We start from the raw sequence: 22,509 nt of genomic DNA, 5'->3' as shown, positions 1-22,509 counted from the left end.
TGAAGGTCTTAACATGGTCATTATAATGTATTACAACACAAAAGAACACTAGTCCATAGAGAGTACAGCATTCAATTTCACCATTCTACACTTTTTAAAGTAAGGATAACTATTTTTGTATTCTTCATATTCCCAACTCAAATGATGACATGAACTGCTACTGGACAACTTAGTGATTCCGCCAATGAAAAATGTAAAGTTCATATGTTGTATAATTTTGGGTTGCATAAGTTGTTTATGTGTATCTCTCACATAGGGTGCCCATGCTAGAAAACTGGTTATGGTTTTCCCAATGAAAATAAGCACCCTTTTGGGCGTGGGAAATGTGGACATTTCTAGGGAGTGGTGTGCCATATAAAGCAGTTGTGGTGTCTCTCTGTCTCCAAGGCTTGCGGCCTACCAAAGGTTTAAAGACGTTCAGCTGGATTGCCCAGGTCATGTGGTTTAGAAAGGTAATGGGTGTGATTAACCGATCGGAAACACATTTCACCTGGTTGAATGTACATGTACTGTGGTTTGTATTAGTTAGCTTGTTAGATAAACTACAAATAATCGGTGACAGATTTATGTCTTTAAAGGAGACACAAGCAGACCAATTCTGATATTTTGCCCAATTATTGGCAAAAGAACTGGTCTCATTGGTGAAAAGACCAATTACGAGTGGGAAAATATCTGAATTGGGCTGCCTGTGTAAACACAGTCTTTGTTGACTTATTCCTCATCTCCTTTCTTCTTTGTGTGAGTATACAGTATATGCTCAAATAGAGTCTCTGACTCAGTTCTCAAAAAAGGTTGCGGCGACCCTTGGGGGCATAGCTTTTACAGTGTAGGGATACAAACACAGGCGAACTAAGTAAATGGAATGGGAGGGTAAAAACTAGACAATCTGGTCCATCCATTTTCATCAACCTTCTGAGAATCTGCTCCACAAATACATACCATCAGTGTTACATCCGAGTCGTTGTGGAAAACAGAACAGAAGGAGAAAACACCTGAGGATAACATCAACTTACAAACCAAGGTAAAAAGTGCCAGGCAGGGTGTGTGGCTCTGACTGCCTTTACTGTATTAGGTACGATGAAGGTGCTGCTCGTCTTGGTTGCACTGTCTGTGGCCGTTATCGGCAAGGAGACCTTTGAGGGGTGAGTGATCATCAAACAGTACTGAAAAGAAAGCACTTTGTGACAACTGCTGATGTAAAAAGGGCTTTACAAATACATTTGATTGATTGACTGATTGATTGACTGATTAAGTGATTTCAACTTGTTGTGAACAGCAGTGGTAGCTGAGCAAAGGGTAATGACATATGATTGGTTGACTGTCATAAATGGATTAAAACACCCTTTTTTTATAAGATTCCCCATCTCTTAATTCTAATTATTAGGGATGATAACATCATTGTTGTAATATCTTTAAAGGCACCAGGTGCTTCGTATCACTGGGAAGGATGAGTTCCAGCACTCTCTCCTGAAGGACATGGCTGAGATGGAACATCTCCAGGTTGGGAATGATAACAGTGATCATCCTATGAGATAATGAGATTCATGTACTTCTGATAAATACGAATTTCAGAGGAAAACAATCAAGTGTAGAATGATCAGAACAGAACCCCTCAAACTGTACAACCAGTCCATTTTCTATTTTCATCTGCATGTTCCTTTCCTCCTACCTCTCTCCTCTCTCCTCCCTTACCTCTCCCCTCTCCTCCATCCTCTTTCCTCCCTTCTCTCTCCTTTCTCCTCCATCCTCTCTCCTCCATCCTCTCTCATTCCTCTCTCTCCTCTCTCCTTCACTCCACTCTCCTCCCTCCTCTCTCCAAGCTGGATGTGTGGATGGAGCCCATTGACCTCTCCACTCCTGTGGACATCAGAGTTCCCTTCACCAGCCTGCAGACCGTCAAGGCCTTCCTGGAGACTGAAGACATCCCGTACTCCATCATGATCAAGGACCTACAGGTGAAGTAGGACACCTTTCTCATCTGGGGAGGAAAGAGAGATCATCTGCCCCTCTAAAGTCATTGTTATTCTTAAGGTAATAAGTGGACAGACTATGGTGCCACCAAAGTTATCCCCCTGAAATCTAATCATCGTTGAATGAACCAAGGAGAGTGATCAGCAGTATGAAACCTTTTGCCCCTTGTCTCTCAGGTTATGTTGGACGAGGAGAAGGAGCAGAGGCTGAGTGCTGCACGTGCCACTGAGCCCAGAACCACAGATGACTACAACTACACCAACTACCACAACGGGGATGAGGTTAGTACCCAATCACACAGCCAAGACCACCTGTTCTTGCTTATCAGCCATTATAACGTCTGTCATAACACTGTTATAACAATGATATCAGGCCTGTTTTAAAACTTCAGTCCTCAGAGCTATTTGGTTCAAATTAAAGATGATTTCTCTCTCTCTCCAGATCTACAGTTTTCAGGACATGCTGGTGGCTGAGAACCCCAAACTGGTCAGCAAGATTGTGATTGGTCAGAGCTATGAGGGCCGCCCTCTGAATGTGCTCAAAGTAAGTCATCGTTTTTCAATACTTTTTTGGTGTTTGAACATTATCATGGATTTTCTTTGCACCTGATAAAGTTAATGCTCCCCTTCTCTCTCATATAGTTTAGCACTGGTGGCACCAACCGTCGTGGCATCTGGATTAACACTGGAATCCACTCCAGAGAATGGATCACTCAGGCTAGTGGCACCTGGTTCGCCAAGAAGGTGATCAACTTCTAGTCTCATTCTTTCCAGTCACAGCCCCTGGGTTGGATTCCCTCACATGCTCATGAGTCACAATGCAAACACCTGTTTTCTGCTAAGAATAGCAATTATAGTGTAATGAAGGCTATAGGGCCATTGGAAAAAATGCGTTATGAAGGCTAGGGGGTCATTACAGTATATTTGCTATGCTTAAAAGCAAACTGGAGTTTGGCGTGTGACTCATGTAGAGGAATCCAACCCCAGGGCTCATGAAGGGAGTTAAGTCTCTTTATACCCATCACGGGCAATTCCGGTTCTGAATACCCACTCGGACGTTCCTACTCCCACAGGTTGCTGAATTGGCCCCCTTGAGCCCAGGTATTCTCTGTTCAGTATGATAATGTGCATAGATATTTCTGTTTCAATGACCACCAGATTGTGACTGACTACGGACATGACGCCGCACTCACTGCCATTCTGGACAACATAGATATCTTCCTGGAGATTGTGACCAACCCAGATGGCTACAACTACAGCCACAAAACTGTGAGTTCCGAACAGCAAACATGTGTATTTATTTTTAATAATCCATCCACCAATCCTCTGTAATGGCAGATATGATGCTCCATTCATTCATTGTGTCAGTCAGAGTGAATGCACATGGATACTTACCAAACCATTGAATATGTTGACCTTTTATGTTCCACAGAACCGTATGTGGCGTAAGACCAGGAAGCCCAACCCTGGCTCTTCTTGTGATGGAACTGACCTCAACAGGAACTGGGATGCTGGTTTTGGAAGTAAGCTATGTCTTCTATCGGCTTCTTGAATGATGCTTGACACATTGTTTAAAATTGCATAAATTGTCCACGATACAGGTTGCCTTACGACAGCCTTTCCCCAAACCCGGTCCTGGGGAGCCCAAGGGGTGTACATTTAGTTTTTTGACCTAGCAAAACACAACTGATTCAAATGATCAACTCATCATCAAGCTTTGATTATCTGAAACAGCTGTGTAGTGTAAGGGCCAAAAAACTAAATGTGCATTCCTTGGGATCCCCAGGATTCTGCCTTATTTAATTGTCAGGCTTAAATACATTGTTTTTTTGTTGTTGAGAAAATGATCTCCTCCCCTATGGTGACTTACAGTTTAAAGGAAGTGTGTCAATGTTGTGATCGGACTGTCCTTGGCCTGATGTTGGTTGTATTCAACTCTTTTTCCCTAGCTGCTGGCTCTAGCGGTAACCCCTGCGATCAGACTTACCGCGGGCCCAAGGCTCACTCAGAGTCTGAGGTCAAGTCCATCGTGGACTTTGTCAAGTCTCATGGCAACCTGAAGTCCTTCATCGACATCCACAGCTACTCCCAGAGGCTCATGTACCCCTATGGCTACACTGCAACCCCTTGCAACGACCAGAGAGAACTGGTGAGTCTGGCAGAGACAGGCTTCCTGCCTTCCCCTTGGCCATGTCTCAGTCATCTGTATGTGAGCTAATAATGCACTTTTATATAATCAAACAGGGTACAACTGGTTTTGCTTAAGGCCTTTGACAGGTCAAGTACAGGTCTCTTGATGGTATTTTACATTTCACCCACAGCACGACCTGGCTAGGAAGGCCATCACTGGCCTGGCTAGCCTGTACGGAACCTCCTTCAGATACGGCAGCGTCATGACCACCATATGTAAGTGACGGGCCACTCACTTTCACGAAGTCACTGAAAATACATGAAAGGCTACATCTTAGGCTCAATACAGCCACAAGGTCTAATACAGGAACAACGTATACAAATAATGTGCTTCTCTCCCACTAGACCGAGCCAGTGGCATCAGTATTGACTGGTCCTACAACCAGGGCATCAAGTACTCCTACACTTTAGAGCTGAGAGACACCGGACGCTATGGTTTCATCCTGCCAGCCAATCAGATCATCCCTACTGCCAAGGAGGCTTGGCTAGCTCTGATGGCCATCATGGAGCACACCAAGGACAACACCAACTAGAGGGGTCACCATGACAACTACAGTGTACTGTCCACATTAACCAATTGTATATCTCTCTTTGATACGGTCATGTGAATGCCTGTGTAAAACAAAGTTATGTTTGTCTGTACTGTTGTAGATATACAGTATCTAGCTCAAGCTGATGATACCATCCAGTCCACAAGAGTGCACTAGAAATCACATCAGTAAAATGCTCAACAAAATGACCAGTTCACATCAGAATATACATTGTGCGTTTTATTTAATATACAAAAACTAAACTGAGACCAACCAGTTTAATGGATGGAGCGTAATGACGGACAGTTAATGTGTTCATTGTCAGGAGTAGAAACGACAGTTGTCTTGCATCTGATATACACAAACAGGCCAGACGTCAGCCTCAAAGGTATTGTACTCCTCCAAAGACCACGTTTTACAGTAAATGCACAAGACCCTGCAATTCATCTTCACCCCAAAAATCACTGACAAAGAAAATACACAAAGTTCACAACCTCAAAGCACAAATACTGTTTCACATTTATCGGACGTATTAAGATGTTCTCCTCGGGGTAACCATGACTACCATCCCATAATGCCCTACTCCACCATGATGATGTCTCATCATAGGCTGCATGACATCACCAAATCTTATGAGAACAGACACAAACATGTAGCGCTTCTGAGCATCTCACTTCATATTATATCACAATATTCCAGGAGGAAGTTCCCCTTAGAGAAAATATCACATAAAAAATATTACATTTCACCTCTTAAAATAGAGAATGCCCTCAAACAACAATCATCACCTCTGGTTATTTGTAATGTACAACAAAGCATATGGGATATAATTTTAGTACCCTGCTACCAAGTGAAATGACCTTAAGTTAATGAGGGTTGATGGAGATGGACACGATCAATGGCTGACTGGTTTTTATCAATGACAGGCATCACACACAGAGACAGCCAGAGCGCGAACTGAAGTCATTTGAGTTTATGATAATTGAGTGCAAGGCAAATACATAAATTATCATCTTACGATCACTGATGACATTTTTTTATATTCATTGTGCAACAAATTCAAAATCAACACATCAATTCCTATTATCCTACAATAAAGCAGATTTGGGCCCCTGAGGACAACAGTTGGGTATCCCTGGGGGAGGGAGGTTGGTGGGAGGGTGGCCCTTTCACAGAGGGGCACATGGGGGGTGGTAGTGAAATAAGACTTTATTTGGGTTAAGGGTTATTTCCACGGTCGGCTGCTCTGGGATCTGGCGGTTTCAGAGCCGGCTAAAGAGGAAGTGTGTAGACTCCGAGCGCTGGATGCTTTGGACTGGGCACTGCTGGTGGACATGCGGCTGCTGAACCGGCCTAAAAAACGCACACACAAAGACAGTCACACATCTCTAAAAAGTAACATGCTTTCAGGAAATTATTCTCTACGTCATTGTCAAGGGTGGCCAACCCTTTGAGCTAATGGGGTGTTTAGGGCTAGAACAAACACCCAGCTGGCTCCAGGCATAAGCGGTCGCTTAGGAATAGTGGAATAGACCAGGTGCAATTTTGGAATGTGTTTGTGCATCATACAGCAGTTTTTCTTGTCATGTCAGTCACTAAATTAGCCAATTTTTAGATTGGTAGTTAGCTGACTAGACTATCTAAACACAGGGCAGTGCCCTGCCCTCAGGGGCCCCCTGTTGATTTTGTTAGTCATTGTCATTCATATACCATATTACATGGCATAATTCATGGCAAAACGTGTAGAATTGCAGGAAATTATCTTTAAATTGTATATTTCTATTCACCATCAAGAGGGGGGCCACTAAAATGTTGCACAAGGTGTGTGTGTGGGAGGGGGGCTACCAAAAGTCCATCCCAGCTGTTTGCTTTTTCTACATGTTATCACCATCTACTGGTAGGTTGTTGTTACTACCCAAAGCAACAGATCAGGGAGTGATGCTTTCCTGTTGGAGTCAGTTAGCGGTTGGCATAGCCTTCCCGTTGGAGTCTTAATGGCCTTTTCTGTGAGCCTGTTAGCTGTTAAATGTGCCTTACTGTTGGTGTCCGAGGGAACGAGCATCTCCTCCAAGTGTGCCTGGATGTTGGCCATGTCGTCTGAGGTGAACCTCCACTTCCTATCGGCTGGCATGAAAACCTGTCTGTGGGTGTAGCGCTTCCTGCCCGCTGTCACCTTGGGAGACGGGAGGCACGACGCCGGGATGGTGCCTGTTGTCATCCCCTCTGGAAACTTCTGCGCAATCACCTTCAGGCCTGGGGGGCAGTGGAGTGTGACATTGCACTGATTCCAAAGCTTCCACTTGAGCTATTACTTGCCCACAATAGAACATCAACTGACCTCCAGATAGCATGAAGAGGTTCTGGAAGCCCCGTTCACACATGGCAGTGGCTGCCTGGGCAGCCATCCTCTCATCCTCATCATATACGATGATGATCTTACCAGAAACATTTTTCTACATCAAGTCAAGATTAATGGGATCACAGTACAACAGTGAAGCAAACAAATGGATATTCAAACATGTACAGTACATGGATATTTTACTAGTGTGTTTTGGCCCATTTCAGATTGCCTGGTAATGCGAGTTATGAAATAATAATAATACAGTTATTTGTTTTGGTGGAAGGATACGTAATCCAGCACCTCCTTGGTGTAGGGATTCATTGTTCTTGAGAGGGTTGCGATGGGGTAACTGTATGCTGAGGGAAAAAAATGTGAGATGTCACAAATACGTACAGTATTACATTGGAGTGAAAAGCCTCCTAAAAAAATACCATCAAGGACAAACAGTTAATATCCTGTCCTATAAGTTTCATAACTACTGCCACCATTTGCAACTCTGGTTACGAAGTTCTGGCCAATATAATTTCAATTCTAAAGATGATATCATGAAATAGCAATCCTGATGATGGATATCATTTTCATTTCAGATATACTATGCATTTACAAAGCCCCTGGTGGGGTAAGGCTCAGAATTCCGTTAATTATATTTATAGTGTCTGAAATCTATTCATTCTATGTCTGGAATTAGATTTCTATTCATTGTACTTCTATGGTCCCCCTACCGCTGATGATGTGACACTGGTCGTACTGCTCTCTGTCCCTGACGTCCAGCAGCAGGTAGGGACAGTCTGGGTAGGGTCCATCTGGAAGCCGAGGGCTGGACACGGTTGTCAGAGTCACTGTCTTCTGACCGTTCTTATCCAGATCCAGCTCTCCCACCCCGCTTATTACACTGTAGTGAGAGTCAAAAGTGACAGGGTATACACGGGTCAGGGACACTTTTTCTGTATGTGAAAAAACACCAAACATTCCAACTCAAAATATTGAGAGTATATTCTATAATGTCTGACACTGCAATCATCAGTTACAGTATTCCAAATGGAACTGAGCTCAACTCTGTACAATCCCAGCTCTGTCACTTTAGCCAGGCTGTGGAGGTTTAGCTTGCCAGTGAAGGTGATCTAATGCCATGGTTTTACGGAGGCCCCAGGGAGGCGATAGAGTTACAGCCTTCTGTTCTAGTGAGGGGGCAACGGAGCTTGGACCCTAGGGAAAAAGCTGCTATCAAATATCGTACACAATGAAGGGGTAGGAGGGTTGTCGAGGGGGAGAGAACTCTGCTGGGATATTCAGATAGATGTGTGGGTTGAATGCTGAGAGGGATACAGCTGTGCCTTTGGTTATGGGTTGTGGTTATGTATGTGGGCTTTGAGTGAGAGTACACATCAGTGGAAGTCATTGAGAACAGGTGTGTCGTTGGTAGGGAAAATGGATAATCCTGGTGTGTGTGTGATGCTGTTCAAAGTGGGGTGCTGGGAGTTACCTTTGAAGTGTCGACCTGGGGGAGTAGCCAGCGTCCCCTGCTTCATTGTTGTTGTCAAAGAACTGAGCAGGTGTGGGCGTAGGCAGGGGGGAACCGTTGGTCTGCTCAGACAGACGCTCCATGTCGGCTTCAGGTGGAAATAAAGCATAGTGATGTTGCTGTACAGTTACAGTACTGCCTCAATGTTCATTCAAATCAATGTTGAAGGCAACTGCAGGAAGGTCCTAAAAATTGTCAAAGACTCCAGTCACAGACTGTTCTCTCTGCTACCGTATGGCAAGCAGTACCAGTGCACCAAGTCTGGAACCCAAAGGAACCCGAAGAGCTTCTATCCCCAAATAAGACTGCTAAACCAGACTGCTAAAGAGCTAATCAAAATGGTTACCCGCTGCTACTACGGTCTATTATTTATCCTGTTGCCTAGTCATTTTAACCCTACTCATATGCGCATAGCTACCTCAATTACCTTGTACCCTTGCACATTGACTTGGTAGTAGTACTCCCTGTATATAGCCATGTTATTCATTATTCACTGTGTATTTACTCCTCATGTCACTATTTCCATTTTATATATTTAACTCTGCATTGTTGAAAAAGGACACGTAAGTAAGCATTTCACTGTTAGTCTACACCTATATTGTTTACGAAGAACATTTTGATTTGACTCAAGAGTTGATGGGAATTCTCAGTTAATTTAAAATGTAAACTGGGGCTCCAGATCAAATCGATAATGGTACAAAACATCAATAGCGCCCTATTTGTCCCCCAAAAATATTCTTACCTTCCAGCCTTGGTGTTTCTCCATCACTCACACTTTCATTCAGGTCCGAAACCGATGCTACCTGAATTACCTGATTTAAAAACATTATAAGATAAAGTGATTGAATAACATGTAGGCTACTTCCATGAAAACAAAAAAGCAGATGTAACTGAGAATAAAAAAACATGTCTTTGCCATCACTGACATAATAATGTTTCACTCACCAACTGTGCAAATGTTGTAACTTTAAGCCTTTTGAAGAGTTCATCCTTTCTGTACCTGTAATCTAATCAAATACATTTTCAGTTTCTCTCAAAATAATGAGAGCAAAAGACATGGAGAAACCCTGAGGATGTTCTCTTACAACTTTCCTACAAGTACCAAGTCAATCTCAGGCCCCTCACCAGTATTCTCTTACAACTATCCTACAAGTACCAAGTCAATCTCAGGCCCCTCACCAGTATTCTCTTACAACTATCCTACAAGTACCAAGTCAATCTCAGGCCCCTCACCAGTATTCTCTCTTACAACTATCCTACAAGTACCAAGTCAATCTCAGGCTCCTCACCAGTATATCTCACCTGGGTCATGCATGTCAACCCTTTGCTCATCCTCCCCTTGTCCCAACATATCACTAAATCTCAACTCCATTGTGTACATCTCCATAACATTACAGCTCTGGGGGAGATGGTAAGACACCTGTGCTCAATACTGGCTGCTCAGCCCTCTTTTAACATTGGCATTGGCCAAAGTGTGACCTGACTATCACACCATCCTCTGTCTCTGTTGGCACCCGCACAATGTAGCCTAATACCTCCTACATCAGCCCTGACAGATAAATGATTGTGAACAACACAATCGCCCACTGCCGAATGAAGGAATCAGTGTTGGTTATCCCTGAGAAATCAGAAAAGCCAGAAACAAAATGGCCACAACAGACAAAGTGCTTATTCTCTCAGATAGCCCCAGTCACCAGGTTGTAAAATATCAGCAGGACATGGCTTCTCCGAGTTACCCATGAAAGTGCATGAAGTAAAACACCAAACAGAATGTGATAGTGGACCACAACTGTTCTTTAAAGACAGGCTACTTGAGTTGAGGGGGGGTGCACTGTCCACTGCTCCTTTTTTTTGTAATAGGGACAAAATGCAGGTACACCTGTTTGGCAATATTGAATTGGAGCTAAAAACCAATTGTGACAGTCATGTTGTAGATTTCAGCCAATACAAGCCTAATGAGGCCCCCTGCGCATTGTTGAGAAATCTCACCTCTCAAGAGACCCACCGCACAAAGAAATCATTTCAATGTCTAGTTTTGATTAACATTTGATTGAGTTGTCAACTAACTTGAATTAAACGTAAAATTAACAAAACATTTCACCATGTCATTGGATTTAGGTTAAAAGTTGGCTGTTAAAAAGACCCTTTACGTTGATTACTTTTTGCAAATCCAAATCAGTTTCCATGTTGATTCAACATCATGACATTGATTTTTTTTGTTGAAATTACATGCCCAGTGGGGAGTTGAATGGCGAAGAGTGTGGGCGGACTGGAGTTCTGAATACATCGAGTAGCTGTCAGTCGAAACTGGTAAAATCTTAAACACTTACATACCTATGTTTGTTTTGTGTAAAGTCGGGCCTTTCTTGGTTTGCTGAAATGCAACATTTTTAATAAAACGTTTGTGAAATACAACCATCGTCGGTTTCAACATTTTCGTTGCTCTAATATGGCACCAAAACTTGTGATAAAAAAGTATGGATTTCCAGAAACAAAGAAAGGCCCGACTTTACTCATGACAAACATAGGAACACGGTAAGATTTTAAATGTTTACAAGTATCGACTGACAGCGGCTCGATGTAGTTGGAACTCCAGTCCGTCCACACTTGTCGCCACTCAACTCCCTTTTAATTGTACATTTTAATTTGATTTAACTAGGCAAGTCAGTTAAGAACAAATTCTTATTTACAATGACGGCCTACCCCGGCCAAACCCTCCCCTAACTCGGACAACGCTGGGCCAATTATGCGCCGCCCTATGGCACTGCCGATCACGGCCGGTTGTGATACAACCCAGGATCGAACCAGGGTGACGTATCTGGTACTGCGATGCCGTGCCTTAGACCGCTGCACTCTGAAGTTAAGATTTCTTAACCGCCCTGACCCAATCTCAAAAGTCTGTAATGAAATGTAACTTACTTTTCTTTATCTCCTCCAGCCTCTCCACATACTTAGTCAGGCTGCATCCTTTCAAATGACAACAGGTTTCACAACATTGAAGATAATCTTTGCTTATGTATACATCAATACAATCTACTGATAAATGTCAATAAATATGATGCATCTGAGTCCTTTGGCACTGGTAGCCAATGCTAGAACACTTGAATAACCTGAGTTGTGGAATAATACCTGTGTCAAGCCTTGTCCTCACATGTTGATATTTGGGGTTCTGAGGTATTCTCCTTTTCATGTACTGTGAGATGGGGAATACACAAACATTTGTGATTTGCTGTGTTGTCATGGTAGCTACTTCCTTTTTTTTACTAAGCTGTTGAAAACATTAAGCACATTACATTACCCATTGAGATAGGATTTCTCCAGTGAGCCTACATAAAGGCCTAGCTAACTCTAGTTAGCAATGTCTGCCACTGGACAAAGCAGCCCTTTCAGCAGCTGAACTGTTCTGTCACAGTCATACCAAATATTCCTTGTTTTATCCGTGGTCATACCCTTCCATGTTTAGTACATGTTTATGAAAGGTGTCTGTCAAGTCAACCCAGGAAACTAGCTAACATTAGCTCATTAAAAATACACGTTTTGGAAGCACAACATGCTAACGTTAGCTAGCTACAGTAGTTAGCTAATTTGATGACCGAAGATCTAACGTTAGCTAGCTATGATGGCTAAAATAGTTACGTAACGTTTTCCTCAATCAACTAATTTAACTAGCTAATATCGTTACAAACAGCAGAAGGGGTTAACGTTACTGCTCAACAGAAACACTGTTGGCTTGGCAATGCCTTGATAGCTAACAGCACCATTGCCACCCACCAACCTGGGCTGTTACATGTACCACTCGCTAAAAACTATAGCTTGCTATATTTACCTCCGTGTTGCCAATACTGCTCTTTGTCGACATATTTTCAAACGGAATAGAGAAAAACCAGACCCAAAGTTCCAAGTTTAACAAACTTGGCGCTGATTGAGCCGAGAGCAACCATTGACCAATCAATGACGCTGTTTTAACGATGTCGGTTTCTACCGTTCCACAGTTTGATGTAGTTGCGTAGCAGCAGAATACGCTTAACTCCTCCCTGGTTGTTTCTTTTTCTCGCGGCTGTTGCTCTAGCAAATGTGCGGCATGTCTCTCCTAAATATAGAGTTGCTAGTTATTATTACAGCTCAGTGGTTGCTAGTAGCAATTAACTAACAACAACTTCACTCACATTTAGCTGATTTAACCAAGGCTTCTGTGGAATTGATTAAGGTTAACTGCATGAGCCAAAGTCGTGTTTGTATGTTGATAAAAGTTGGCTGATTAGCGTATCGGCGCTCGACTAGCAAAGTCTGAGGAATTGGGCGTGCACTATGTTTTTCACTTTGACTGGCAGACAGATGGAAGTCATGAGTTGGATGCACCAACTTTCCCCGCTAATCTTTCAAAAATCAAATGCACCGCAAATGTAAGGATTATCGTAATCAATGCATTAAATGGCATCAGTTATGGTAAGTGTGCTGCTTACTTTGGTATTATATCGGTGGCGCGAGCTAACTAAAGCTTGACTGCCCTTCCGATAAGCATGCTAGCTAGTTATCTGAAAGGTAGTTAGCTAATAGGATTTAGCTAGCTGTCTAGTATCTTATCTTGGATGTTGGATAGGCAGTATTGTCATGTCATCAGCCTAGTTTATCCAGAGCTTTAATTAGAAATTACTCAGTTACTTGCAGTAACTAATTCATTTGGCTACCATTTCGAAATAATACTGATTGTCTGTAATGCATAACTAATTAAATTGAAGTAGTTTCCTTCAACCTAAAGCATGCAACCTAACTCAACCTAACTACTACATTTAGCTAACACAATTTTAGTGGTATAGTATGGCATTCAATGTTTTCTCATAATTGGCAACTTTGGCATGCCAGCCAAACCTGACCCTGTGGTGAACTCTGTCATTGCAGGAGGACCCCACCCTCGAGCGACACTTCAAGGGCCACAAAGATGCTGTCACCTGTGCAGACTTCAATTCCAAACACAAACAGCTGGGTATAGATCCACAACACACCACAAATCCCTATTGCATCATGTCTTTACTTAGCCTACTAACCAGTCTGTTTCTGCTCCCTTACTAGCTCCTTATTGAATTGTCATGTTTGGCTTCACAATGAGTTGGCAAGATGTTCATTGTGTTTCCATCCATGTTCCTCTCAGCCTCAGGGTCTGCAGATAAGACCCTGATGATTTGGAATCTGAACCCTAAGGCCAGGGCGTTCCGTTTTTTTGGACACAAAGATGTCATCACAGGGGTCCAGTTCTCCCCTGCCGGAGATCTGGTCGTCTCTGCATCCCAGGACAAGACTGTACGGCTGTGGACGCCCAGCATGTGAGTGGAGAGAGAAGCACCTGATATCCCGGGGATCGAACTCACTATCCTGGTGTTGCAAGAGCCATGTTCTACCAACTGAGCAACAGAGGACCACATCCACACCTGGCTTTAGAGGCCACTTTCATGCAGTCTCTGACAGTTGACATTAAGATCGCAACAACCTTTAGCTAGTACCTAGACTACCCGACTTCATTGACATTTGAACAACCTGAGATATTGTATTCTGTAGCTAGTGCCTACCTAACTTTAATGTCTCCTCGCACAGCATTGAACATTACCTACTAGATTCACCTTAGTGCATTGCTTTTAGATGTTTGTTACCCATATTTATCTCTCTGAGCACTTCTCTTTCTTTCTTGTGTGTTCTTCAGTAAAGGAGAGTCGATGGTGTTCAAAGCCCACACGGCTACAGTACGCAGTGTCAGCTTTTCTCACGACGGCCAGAGGCTAGTGACTGCGTCAGACGACAAGTCTGTCAAGGTGTGGAGTGTCCACAGACAACGTTTTGTCTACTCACTCAACCAGCACACCAACTGGGTCCGCTGCGCCAGGTACTGAACCAACAACTGTCTATGTGTTTGTGGTTGGTTTACACAATAAATTAGGGCTATAACGATTCATCGATATGCATCGGTCTGCGGGACCCCATACTGACCTAAATGTAGCATTCATTGGTCAGAAAATCGACTCAAACGTTATGAATTTTCGGTTCACTGAAGTGTTTTAGCAGCCTCTCTGTGTTTAGTGGTGGCTGTTTAACAGTCTGATGGCCTGGAGATAGAAGTTGTTTTTCAGTCTCTTTGTCCCAGCTTTGATGCACCTGTACTGACCTCGCCTTTTCGATTGTAGCGGGGTGAACAGGCAGTGGCTCGGGTGGTTGTTGTCCTTGATGATCTGTTTGGCCTTCCTGTGACATCGGGTGCGATAGGTGTCCTAGAGGGCAGGTAGTTTGCCCCCGGTGATGCGTTGTGCAGACCGCACCACCCTCTGGAGAACCCTGCGTTTATGGGCGGTGCAGTTGCCATACCAGGCGGTGATGCAGCCTGACAGGATGCTCTCAATTGTGCATCTGTGAAAGTTTGAGGGTTTTTGATGACAAGCCAAATTTCTTCATCCTCCTGAGGTTGAAGAGGCACTTCTGTGCCTTCTTCACTACACTGTCTGTGTGGGTGGACCATTTCAGATTGTCTGTGAGGTGTAAGCTGAGGAACTTAACTTTACATCATCTCCGCTGCTTTCCCGTGGATGGGGGTGGGGGTGCTCCCTCTGCTGTTTCCTGAAGTCCATGATCATCTCCTTTGTTCTGTTGATGTTGAGTGAGAGACAAAAAGCAAACATTGCCCCCCCCCCCCCTCCACTAACTTTTAATGGGGTGGTTTGCTGCCCAGTTTCCTTTATGGCTCAGCTTAGGTGCCTACATACACCATATACATAAATATAATATATACACACACACACACAGGTGAGCTTGGTCATCTGCATCGATTTGTTCCTCAAACTGAAACGTATGGTATCGGAGCCCAATGTGTCTAGATGTGTATCAAATCGTCTTGAAAGGGAAAGATGTACATCTCTTCCAGAAAGTTTATGTATGTAACTTTGTAAGTGATGCGGCCACACTGAGATTTGAACCCTGCAGTCCCTAAAGGGGATAAAAGATTGGACATTTTCCATATTCCAAAAATGTTGCTCACCAAATGTTTGCTGCAGTGGGACAACAGAGAACCATGAGAACTAGTCATGATATTCAGTCATGGTACTAAAAGTGCTGAAAACATATTGGTTCTTTATTTAAGAAGATGGTGAACAAGCTATGAAGGACAAATACTGCGAGTTTTGGTGCAGGTACAGCCAACTAGCGCAAAATTAATATTGCAATATTGTCAAACTATATAATATACCCTCAAATAATATCCCGAAATGTAACTGATTCGATGTAATTTTTTCTCCTCCATCACAACTGATGGAGATTGTTGGTCTGTCTGCGCTATAACTGTTTTGTCTTTCAGGTTTTCTCCTGACGGCCGTCTAATTGCCTCCTGTGGTGACGACCGCACAGTGCGACTGTGGGACACCTCCACCAAACAGTGCATCAACTGCTTCACAGAGTACGGAGGGTAAGAAATATACTTATTTTATATATTTGATGGCTATACTAAACCTGTAATTGTTTTATTTGGCATTTGTAATAAAATAAAGTCAGTTTATATTGATGTAACATGACTGTCTGTCGGGGGGAGGGGAGTCTAACCACTCAAGGGTTTTCTACATGACCACTTGGTGGTGCTGTTGTATTGCATTTTATATTTGGAACCACCTAACATGGTTGACACCTTTGATAAGTAGTAGCCTATTCCCTCTGCCTTCCTAGATCAGCAACATTTGTAGACTTCAACACCAGTGGCACCTGCATAGCATCCTCAGGAGCAGACAACACGCTGAAGATCTGGGACATACGGACAAACAAACTGCTCCAGCATTACCAAGGTAACAAGCTTTTAAAAGGCTTAAGAATTCTACTGAATGACAGCCTGGTTGCCCAACATTTTTCTATTTTAGAGTGTACTTTACTAGAAATACACCTGGCAACCAATCTTCCTGTATTAGAGAGGCCAGGTTCAATGTCTGCACACACAAACCTCTGTTTTTGGTATCAGTCCACAGTGCAGGGATCAATTGCTTTTCCTTCCACCCATCTGGAAACTATATGATCAGTGGCTCCAGTGACAGCACAGTGAAGATCCTGGACCTGCTGGAGGGACGCCTGATCTACACCCTCCACGGACACAAGGTAAGGCTTAGGCCACACTTAGGACCACGCTAAGGCTCTTCTTTATGCTACAGTATGTGGACACGCCCATCTGAAAAGAACAAGTACACTGTTTATGCTCCCAATTCACCTCTTTAGTCACTACGTTTTGATCCGAAACGGATCTTCATCAGGTCAAACGGACTGCGTGCTCACATCCCCAAATATACGCTTTTGACCTCACATGAACATTACGCACATGACGCATGGTGGGTGTGGAAACAATGCAATTCACTTTTGCACATAGTCAATCTATAATTAATCACACAGGTACATATGGTCATATGGGTCCAAGTTTAAACCAAGGCAACCGTTTAAAAAAAAAAAATAGATTACTCTGGAAGCTCGATACCAGTGTACTGCTCTCAGAGAGCTGATATTGTGATGAGCCTCTGATTATGCACAGGCTTTCTCTTATTAAGAGTCCTGATTTAGAGGTCGACCGATTAATCGGAATGGCCGATGAATTAGGGCCGATTTCAAGTTTTCATAACAATCGGTAATCTGCATTTTTGGACACCGATCATGGCCGATTGCACTCCACGAGGAGACAGGCAGGCTGACTACCTGTTATGCGAGTGCAGCAAGGAGCCAAGGTAAGGTGCTAGCTAGCATTAAATGTATCTTATAAAAAACAATCTGTCTTAACATAATCACTAGTTAACTACACATGGTTGATGATATTACTAGTTTATCTAGCTTGTCCTGCGTTGCATATAATTGATACGGTGCCTGTTAATTTATCATTGAATCACAGCCTACTTCGCAAAACGGGTGATTTAACAAGCGCATTTGCGAAAATAGCACTGTCGTTGCACCAATGTGTACCTAAACATCAACGCCATTCTTAAAATCAATACACAAGTATATATTTTTAAACCTGCATGTTTAGTTAATATTGCCTGCTTACTTGAATTTCTTTTAACTAGGGAAATTGTCACTTCTTCTGCGTTCTATGCAACAGAGTCAGGGTATATGCAGCAGTTTGGGCCGCCTGGCTCGTTGCGAACTCCGTGAAGACCATTTCTTCCTAACAAAGACAGCCAACTTCGCCAAACGGGATGAAATTAACAAAAGCGCATTTGCGAAAAAAGCATAATCTTTGCACGAATATACCTAACCGTAAACATCAATGCCTTTCTTAAAATCAATACACAGAAGTATATATTTTTAAACCTGCATATTTAGTTAAAAGAAATTCATGTTAGCAGGCGATATTAAACTAGGGAAATTGTGTCTCTTCTCTTGCATTCTGTGCAACAGAGTCAGGGTATATGCAACAGTTTGGTCTGCCTGTCTCGTTGCGAACTAATTTGCCCGAACTTTACATAATTATGACAGAACATTGAAGGTTGTGCAAGGTAACAGCAATATTTAGACTTAGGGATGCCACCCGTTAGATAAAATACGGAACGGTTCTGTATTTCACTGAAAGAATAAACATTTTATTTTCGAAATTATAGTTTCCGGATTTGAACATATTAATCACCTAAGGCTTGTATTTCTGTGTGTTATTATAATGAAGTCTATGATTTGATCGAGTAGTCTGACTGAGCGGTGGTAGGCAGCAGCTCGTAAGCATTCATTCAAACAGAACTTTATTGGGTTAGACAGCAGCTCTTCGCTGTGCTTTGAGCATTGCGCTGTTTATGACTTCAAGCCTATCATCTCCTGAGATTAGGCTGGTGTAGCCGACGTGTTCCTGGTTCGAGCCCAGGTAGGGGCGAGGAGAGGGACGGAAGCTATACTGTTACACTGGCAATACTAAAGTACCTATTAGAACATCCAATAGTGAAAGGTATATGAAATACAAATGGTATAGAGAGAAAGTCCTATAATTACGACAACCTGAAACTTCTTACCTGGGAATATTGAAGACTCATGTTTAAAGGAACCACCAGCTTTCATATGTTCTCATGTTTTGAGCAAGGAACTTAAACGGTAGCTGTTTTACATGGCACATATTGCACTTTTACTTTCTTCTCCAACAGTTTGTTTTTGCATTATTTAAACCAAATTGAACATGTTTCATTATTTATTTGAGACTAAATAGATTTTATTGATGTATTATATTAAGTTAAAATAATTGTTCATTGTTCATTCAGTATTGTTGTAATTGTCATTATTACAAAAAAATATAAATATATATATGACGATTAATCAGTATCGGCTTTTTTTGGGGGGCGTTGAAAAACCATAATCGGTCAACCTCTAGTCCTGATTTTACTCCTTGTTTTGCTATCCTTGTTTTCAGAGCTTATTTAGTCTTTCCTATATAGCATAGACCACAAATACACTTGATCCAGTATACCATGTCTTCTGTGGAACACGGAATGATGCCAAATATAAGTGATTTAATTCAAGTGAATTGTTTCCTCACCCACCATGTGTGTGTGTAATGGTCATGTGAGGTGGGCTGTGAGCACTCGACCTGACAAAGATCCGCTTTGGAAATGGAGTCAGTAAAGCAGTGAATTGGGAGCGTATACGGTGTGCAAGTCTTCCTGTTCTTTACTGGCATTCTTTATTAGCCCAGAACCTGGGGACGTGCGTATGATCACAAACGTTTCTATAGACGTACCCATCTGAACTATAGAAATAGAATTTCTAGATTATTATTAGTAAATACAATTCTATGATCTGAACATCTGAAGCAAGGAGCTGTCATGGTCTCTAGTCTTATCTTATGTTGTAGTGTCTGTGATTTGAAGTGTTTTAGTTGTTTTGACTCCTAGGGTCCTGTCCTGGCTGTGGCCTTCTCCAGGGGAGGAGACTTCTTTGCCTCAGGGGGTTGTGATGCTCAGGTGGGTGGACTGTGTTCATGGTATGAAGGGAAGCAGATAGCTCAGTAGGGAACACCAGCAAAATAGTTTTCTGCACAATCTAAATCTGATCAGTCTTCTTATTGGAAAAATGCAGGTACTAGATCTCTGTATACTCCGGACAGACTATCATATTCTCCCATCGTCCGGGTTAGGGGAAGGTTTGGACACGGGTAGGCTGTCATTGTAAATAATAATTTGTTCTTAACTGATTTAGTTAAATAAAAAAATCTACTTATTTGCAATGATGAGCTGGTTTCCTGCCCTAATGGCTCACATCTATCAACATTTACATTTGTCATTTAGCAGAGCCATTTACAGGAACAATCAGGGTTAAGTTCCTTGCTCAAGGGCACATCGGCAGATTTTTTTTACCTAGTCTGCTTGGGGATTAGAAAACCAGCGACCTTTCGTCTCAACGACCTTCCAACGTTCTTAACCGCGAGGCTACCTACCACCCCCAGGTTTTAATGTGGAAGACCAACTTTGATTCTTTTGACTACCGTGAGGTCCTGAGCAGACACAGCCAGCGGGTCAGCCCCGACCCCCCTCCTCACCTGACAGACATCTACCCTCGAGGACCACACCTCCACTCCGCCCAGTCTGGGGCTATAGAGGTCAGAGGGCAACACAGACATAACAACACATGGATAAACACAATCATCTTCTCACTGACTTCACATTTGATTCAGACATGTCAAATTCATATTCCTATAAATGCATCCATAATGCATTGCATACAGGTGGTGTTTGTATTCCAAATGCTTCACACTGTTGTGACCATTGTTCTCCTCCCCATAGATCAGTCCCATGGTGGCAGACACCCAGACCACTGCCCCGGCTGTCATAGAGGTGGGCCAGACCCTCTACACAGCCACTACGGTAAGAACCCTTCTACCCACCAGCACGATCTCCCTCACAGCCAATCGGCACAGTCAGATGTCCGTTTCATCTGGCTATAACTGAGTCATCTTCAGTAGGCATGAAACAAAAGGAACCGCTCCAAAACTGTATGAAACAGGGTCTTTTCCAATAAGAAACTGTTTTAATTTTCCTTTACTGTGTGCCCTAATGAACAAGTCCTTGGATTGTGTGTGGTGGTGGTGGGGGTGCGCGCGCGCGCTGTCTGAGGTTCCCAGGTAGACTTCATGATGTGTAACATGTATAGTCCACCAGGTGGGGATACAGACCAGTGTTTAATTGTGTCATTGGTGACAACAGCATTATCAACACCTTCTCTGTGTGTGCTGTGGGGGGCGCACGCTGTCTGATGTTCCCAGGTAGACTTCATGATGTGTAACATGTATAGTCCACCAGGTGGGGATACAGACCAGTGTTTAATTGTGTCATTGGTGACAACAGCATTATCAACACCTTCTCTGTGTGTGCTGTGGGGGGGGTGCGCGCACGCTGTCTGATGTTCCCAGGTAGACTTCATGATGTGTAACATGTATAGTCCACCAGGTGGGGATACAGACCAGTGTTTAATTGTGTCATTGGTGACAACAGCATTATCAACACCTTCTCTGTGTGTGCTGTGGGGGGGTGCGCACGCTGTCTGAGGTTCCCAGGTAGACTTCATGATGTGTAACATGTATAGTCCACCAGGTGGGGATACAGACCAGTGTTTAATTGTGTCATTGGTGACAACAGCATTATCAACACCTTCTCTGTGTGTGCTGTGGGGGGCGCACGCTGTCTGATGTTCCCAGGTAGACTTCATGATGTGTAACATGTATAGTCCACCAGGTGGGGATACAGACCAGTGTTTAATTGTGTCATTGGTGACAACAGCATTATCAACACCTTCTCTGTGTGTGCTGTGGGGGGGTGCGCGCACGCACGCTGTCTGATGTTCCCAGGTAGACTTCATGATGTGTAACATGTATAGTCCACCAGGTGGGGATACAGACCAGTGTTTAATTGTGTCATTGGTGACAACAGCATTATCAACACCTTCTCTGTGTGGGGGGGGGGGGGGGTGCGCACGCTGTCTGAGGTTCCCAGGTAGACTTCATGATGTGTAACATGTATAGTCCACCAGGTGGGGATACAGACCAGTGTTTAATTGTGTCATTGGTGACAACAGCATTATCAACACCTTCTCTGTGTGTGCTCTCCATTGCAAGTGCCCTGACCCACAATGCACTCAAAGGAGTTCACAATACCAGCGAGCTGTTTTAGGTTGACAAACAGAGCAGCACTGTACTGTAGGCAGCTTGGGCTTCTCTGTGGTTGTTGAAGAGTAATATGTAGTTTATTCATTAATTCATGAGTTTGTTCATGTGTTCATTCATGCCAGATTGGCCTAAATGGGTGTGCTGCGGACAGACAGTTTAACATGGCATTGTTGGTAGCATCCAGCATCTTTGTAGATGGTGTGTTGAGTTAATGTTATCACAGTACATGATGTGGGAACAACATGCCTACTGAATATGCAGATCCCATTCATCCATGTAGGCAGCAAAGAGCTTCTCTGTACCTCCTCTGTCTCTGCACTGTGAGTACTGCCTTTGGCTTAAAAAGTACGGTCTGGCTGCATGTACTATACTCCTTTTCCTGTCTCTCTCTCTGTCTGTTGCTCTGTCGCTCTGTCTGTCTGTCGCTCTGTCTGTCTGTCGCTCTGTCTGTCTGTCTGTCTGTCGCTCTGTCTGTCTGTCGCTCTGTCTGTCTGTCTGTCGCTCTGTCTGTCTGTCTGTCGCTCTGTCTGTCTGTCACTCTGTCTGTCGCTCACTCTGTCTGTCTGTGTCTGTCTGTCGCTCGCCGTGTCGCTCGCTCTGTCGCTCGCTCTGTCCTCTGTCGCTCGCTCTGTCCTCTGTCGCTCGCTCTGTCCTCTGTCGCTCGCTCTGTCCTCTGTCGCTCGCTCTGTCTGTCGCTCAGTCTGTCTGTCGCTCGCTCTGTCTGTGTCTGTCGCTCGCCGTGTCGCTCGCTCTGTCCTCTGTCGCTCGCTCTGTCCTCTGTCGCTCGCTCTGTCCTCTGTCGCTCGCTCGCTCTGTCGCTC

The 22,509-nt window shown here is 43.6% G+C and overlaps 3 protein-coding genes across 5 annotated transcripts in view; 2 read left to right on the top strand and 1 right to left on the bottom strand.

Annotated features, from left to right (window-relative positions):
• Positions 1-14: 14 nt before the first annotated feature.
• On the top strand, positions 15-5,151 carry LOC115133967 (carboxypeptidase A1-like). The gene is made up of 11 exons (XM_029667436.2): positions 15-1,142; positions 1,419-1,500; positions 1,821-1,955; positions 2,148-2,252; positions 2,413-2,514; positions 2,613-2,714; positions 3,129-3,239; positions 3,403-3,493; positions 3,920-4,119; positions 4,292-4,376; positions 4,506-5,151. The coding sequence occupies exons 1-11, from the start codon at positions 1,078-1,080 to the stop codon at positions 4,691-4,693; spliced, it is 1,266 nt and encodes a 421-aa protein (XP_029523296.1). The 5' UTR covers positions 15-1,077; the 3' UTR covers positions 4,694-5,151.
• cep41 (centrosomal protein 41) lies at positions 4,916-12,809 on the bottom strand. Of its 3 annotated transcripts, none has more exons than XM_029667435.2 (11): positions 12,720-12,809; positions 11,683-11,746; positions 11,473-11,520; positions 9,499-9,560; positions 9,296-9,365; positions 8,515-8,641; positions 7,754-7,923; positions 7,320-7,387; positions 7,029-7,143; positions 6,728-6,943; positions 4,916-6,043 (listed from the first exon to the last, which is right to left on the bottom strand). In XM_029667435.2, the coding sequence occupies exons 2-11, from the start codon at positions 11,741-11,743 to the stop codon at positions 5,916-5,918; spliced, it is 1,065 nt and encodes a 354-aa protein (XP_029523295.1). In that variant the 5' UTR covers positions 11,744-11,746; positions 12,720-12,809; the 3' UTR covers positions 4,916-5,915. The 3 variants fall into 3 exon arrangements, with proteins under 3 accessions (XP_029523295.1, XP_029523294.1, XP_064878441.1); XM_029667434.2 differs by lacking the exon at positions 12,720-12,809 and adding an exon at positions 12,380-12,506; XM_065022369.1 differs by lacking the exon at positions 12,720-12,809 and having other exon boundaries at positions 11,683-11,809.
• A 54-nt stretch (positions 12,810-12,863) lies between these two features.
• The window catches only part of poc1b (POC1 centriolar protein B), a 59,640-nt gene continuing 49,994 nt past the window's right edge, over positions 12,864-22,509 (top strand). Inside the window, exons 1-10 of the mRNA XM_029667431.2 lie at positions 12,864-12,999; positions 13,453-13,537; positions 13,703-13,874; positions 14,249-14,428; positions 15,887-15,994; positions 16,249-16,364; positions 16,535-16,668; positions 19,422-19,490; positions 19,973-20,125; positions 20,310-20,390. Coding sequence (XP_029523291.1) covers positions 12,985-12,999; positions 13,453-13,537; positions 13,703-13,874; positions 14,249-14,428; positions 15,887-15,994; positions 16,249-16,364; positions 16,535-16,668; positions 19,422-19,490; positions 19,973-20,125; positions 20,310-20,390 — 1,113 coding nt within the window. The 5' untranslated portion in view covers positions 12,864-12,984. The remainder of the gene's footprint in view (positions 13,000-13,452; positions 13,538-13,702; positions 13,875-14,248; positions 14,429-15,886; positions 15,995-16,248; positions 16,365-16,534; positions 16,669-19,421; positions 19,491-19,972; positions 20,126-20,309; positions 20,391-22,509) is intronic.

The sequence above is a fragment of the Oncorhynchus nerka genome, linkage group LG9a (assembly GCF_034236695.1).
Source record: "Oncorhynchus nerka isolate Pitt River linkage group LG9a, Oner_Uvic_2.0, whole genome shotgun sequence".
NCBI lineage: Eukaryota > Metazoa > Chordata > Actinopteri > Salmoniformes > Salmonidae > Oncorhynchus > Oncorhynchus nerka.
The sequence above is the reverse complement of the archived record's forward strand: the minus strand, read 5'-3'. Positions and strand labels throughout refer to the sequence as shown.

Excerpts from the sequence above, each read along its gene's own strand:
- LOC115133967 (XM_029667436.2), top strand. The coding sequence starts at position 1,078 with ATGAAGGTGCTGCTCGTCTTGGTTGCACTGTCTGTGGCCGTTATCGGC. Across the intron at positions 3,240-3,402 it reads ACAACTACAGCCACAAAACT|AACCGTATGTGGCGTAAGAC; the intron begins GTGAGTTCCGAA and ends TATGTTCCACAG. Across the intron at positions 3,494-3,919 it reads CTGGGATGCTGGTTTTGGAA|CTGCTGGCTCTAGCGGTAAC; the intron begins GTAAGCTATGTC and ends CTTTTTCCCTAG.
- cep41 (XM_065022369.1), bottom strand. The coding sequence starts at position 11,794 with ATGACAACACAGCAAATCACAAATGTTTGTGTATTCCCCATCTCACAG. Across the intron at positions 11,521-11,682 it reads GAGGACAAGGCTTGACACAG|GATGCAGCCTGACTAAGTAT; the intron begins GTATTATTCCAC and ends GTCATTTGAAAG. Across the intron at positions 7,388-7,753 it reads CCAGTGTCACATCATCAGCG|CATACAGTTACCCCATCGCA; the intron begins GTAGGGGGACCA and ends TTTTTCCCTCAG.